At 51.5% G+C, this 2209-nt stretch overlaps 1 protein-coding gene across 1 annotated transcript in view; it reads left to right on the top strand.

Annotated features, from left to right (window-relative positions):
• Window positions 1-2209, top strand: part of LOC112077507 (actin remodeling regulator NHS) — a gene marked incomplete at its 5' end in the record, with an annotated part of 20153 nt that overhangs the window by 5725 nt on the left and 12219 nt on the right. Inside the window, 2 exons of the mRNA XM_024144001.2 lie at window positions 237-368; window positions 664-1361. Of these exons, the coding sequence (XP_023999769.2) occupies window positions 237-368; window positions 664-1361 (830 nt within the window). The remainder of the gene's footprint in view (window positions 1-236; window positions 369-663; window positions 1362-2209) is intronic.

Genomic DNA, 2209 nt, shown 5'->3' with positions numbered 1-2209 from the left:
TCTCTCTCTCTCTCTCTCTCTCTCTCTCTCTCTCTCTCTCTCTCTAGTCTGTTGTTTGAATCAATTAATCTATTACTGAACTGTTGTTAGTGTATTAGTGAGTGTGTGTAACTTGTAAACTGTGTGGAATGTCATTTGTGAGATGTGGAAAGACATTACTCTTGATGGACAATAAATGGCATCAATGAACTGCTTCCAGAGCAGCTCTCTCACGTGTACTTTGTTCCTCTCCACAGGGGTGGGGTTCGACAGGGAGGCTAGTGTGCGCTGCTCCCTGGTACACTCCCAGTCTGTGCTGCAGAGGAGGAGGAAGCTGAGGAGGAGGAAGACCATCACTGGTATCCCCAGACGAGTTCARCAGGACATGGGTACAGCTGTCTGTCTGTTATACTGTTTGTCTGTCTGTGCCTGACCTCCAAGTACTGTTATTACCACTCAGTCAACTGACTGTGATGTTGTTGTTCTTCTTCTATGTTTTTTTACTTTAATGGTTTAACACAATCCTATTTCTGGTGACAAACAAACATGCATATTTGTCCTACCATTTAGACTTGAACAAATATTGCATCTGCCTGAATTTCATTGATAGAAAACAGGAGACTTTATTTTCTGATCATGTTGATTGATGACTTACTAATCAATGCCACCCCTGTTTCCCTTCAGACTCTGATGAGTCTCCAGTGGCGAGGGAAAGGACCGTGATGGTCCACACCAACCCTCACCTGTCCCTCTGTCAGGAGGAGCTGTCCCTCCGAGGGGGACACACCAAGGACTCCGGCTGCCAGACGGACGACTGCCTGATCGGTGGCGGTGGTGCCCCGTCCAGGAGACGTATACGTGCCCAGCGCRGCGGCCAGGGGGGCATCCCCRCCTCCCTCTCCCACTCCACCGGGAACATCTCCTCGCTCCCCGACCACCCTGACACCGCCATGTACACCGCCTCCGGCTCCCGCCTCCGCTCCCGCAGCCTCCCCCGCGAGGGCGGCCGCATACGCGACGAGGACCAGGACGACAGTGATGAAGATGAGGATGATGACGACGACGACGATGATGAAGATGAGGAGCTCTCTCCGTACGAGACGGAGGACTTCCTCCCGGGAACGGGGCCAAGGATGTTAAAGGACGAGGAGGAGAGTACGGATGACCAGGCCATGCCAGAGCTGCAGCTGGGGAGTCTGAAGAGGATACAGCAAGGAGACGGGGGGAGTCCAGAACACATGTGGATGGAGAGGGGTCGCTCCCGCCTCCCCCGTCAGGTCGACATGGGGAGCTGTGAGATCTCCTCCAGCTCAGACACCTTCAGCAGCCCCATCCACTCTGTCTCTACTACGGGGGTGCTGAGAGGACAGATAGACCACAAGGTACGTCTTCGTTACCATCTTCACTTATCTGTGTATCTTGTCTTCTGTCTTCTTTTGCTTGTAGCCTTTTGGAAGTCATTTTGTTTGTTTTTGTCAGTTTGTTTTTGATGAGCAGGCCCTGCGACAGACTAGTGTCCTGTCCAGGGGGTGTACTGTACATCAAGCTGCCTCACGCTACAGAAACAGGAGATAGACTAGTGTCCTGTCCAGAGGATGTACTGCACATCAAGCTGCCTCACGCTACAGAAACAGGAGATAGACTAGTGTCCTGTCCAGGGGGTGTATTGTACATCAAGCTGCCTCACGCTACAGAAACAGGAATAGATAGTGGTCCTGTCCGGGGGTGTATCTGTACATCAAGCTGCCTCACGTACAGAAACAGGAGATAGACTAGTGTCCTGTCCAGGGGGTGTATTGTACATCAAGCTGCCTCAGCTACAGAAACAGGAGATAGACTAGTGTCTGTCCAGGGGGTGTAATTGTACATCAGCTGCCTCAGCTAACAAGAAACAGGAGATAGACGTAGTGTCCTGTCCAGGGGGTGTATTGTACATCAAGCTGCCTCACGCTACAAGAAACAGGAGATAGGCTAGTGTCCTGTCAGGGGGTGGTATTGTACATCAAGCTGCCTCACGCTACAGAAACAGGAGATAGACTAGTGTCCTGGTCCAGGGGGTGTATTGTACATCAAGCTGCCTCACGCTACAGAAACAGGAGATAGACTAGTGGTCCTGTCCAGGGGGTGTATTTGTAATTAAGCTGCCTCACGCTACAGAAACAGGAGATAGACTAGTGTCCTGTCCAGGGGGTGTATTGTACATCAAGCTGCTCACGCTACAGAAACAGAG

Source organism: Salvelinus sp. IW2-2015, unplaced genomic scaffold, assembly GCF_002910315.2.
Source record: "Salvelinus sp. IW2-2015 unplaced genomic scaffold, ASM291031v2 Un_scaffold4634, whole genome shotgun sequence".
Lineage (NCBI taxonomy): Eukaryota > Metazoa > Chordata > Actinopteri > Salmoniformes > Salmonidae > Salvelinus > Salvelinus sp. IW2-2015.
Note: the sequence above shows the minus strand (reverse complement) of the source record. Positions and strands in the feature narration are given on the sequence as shown.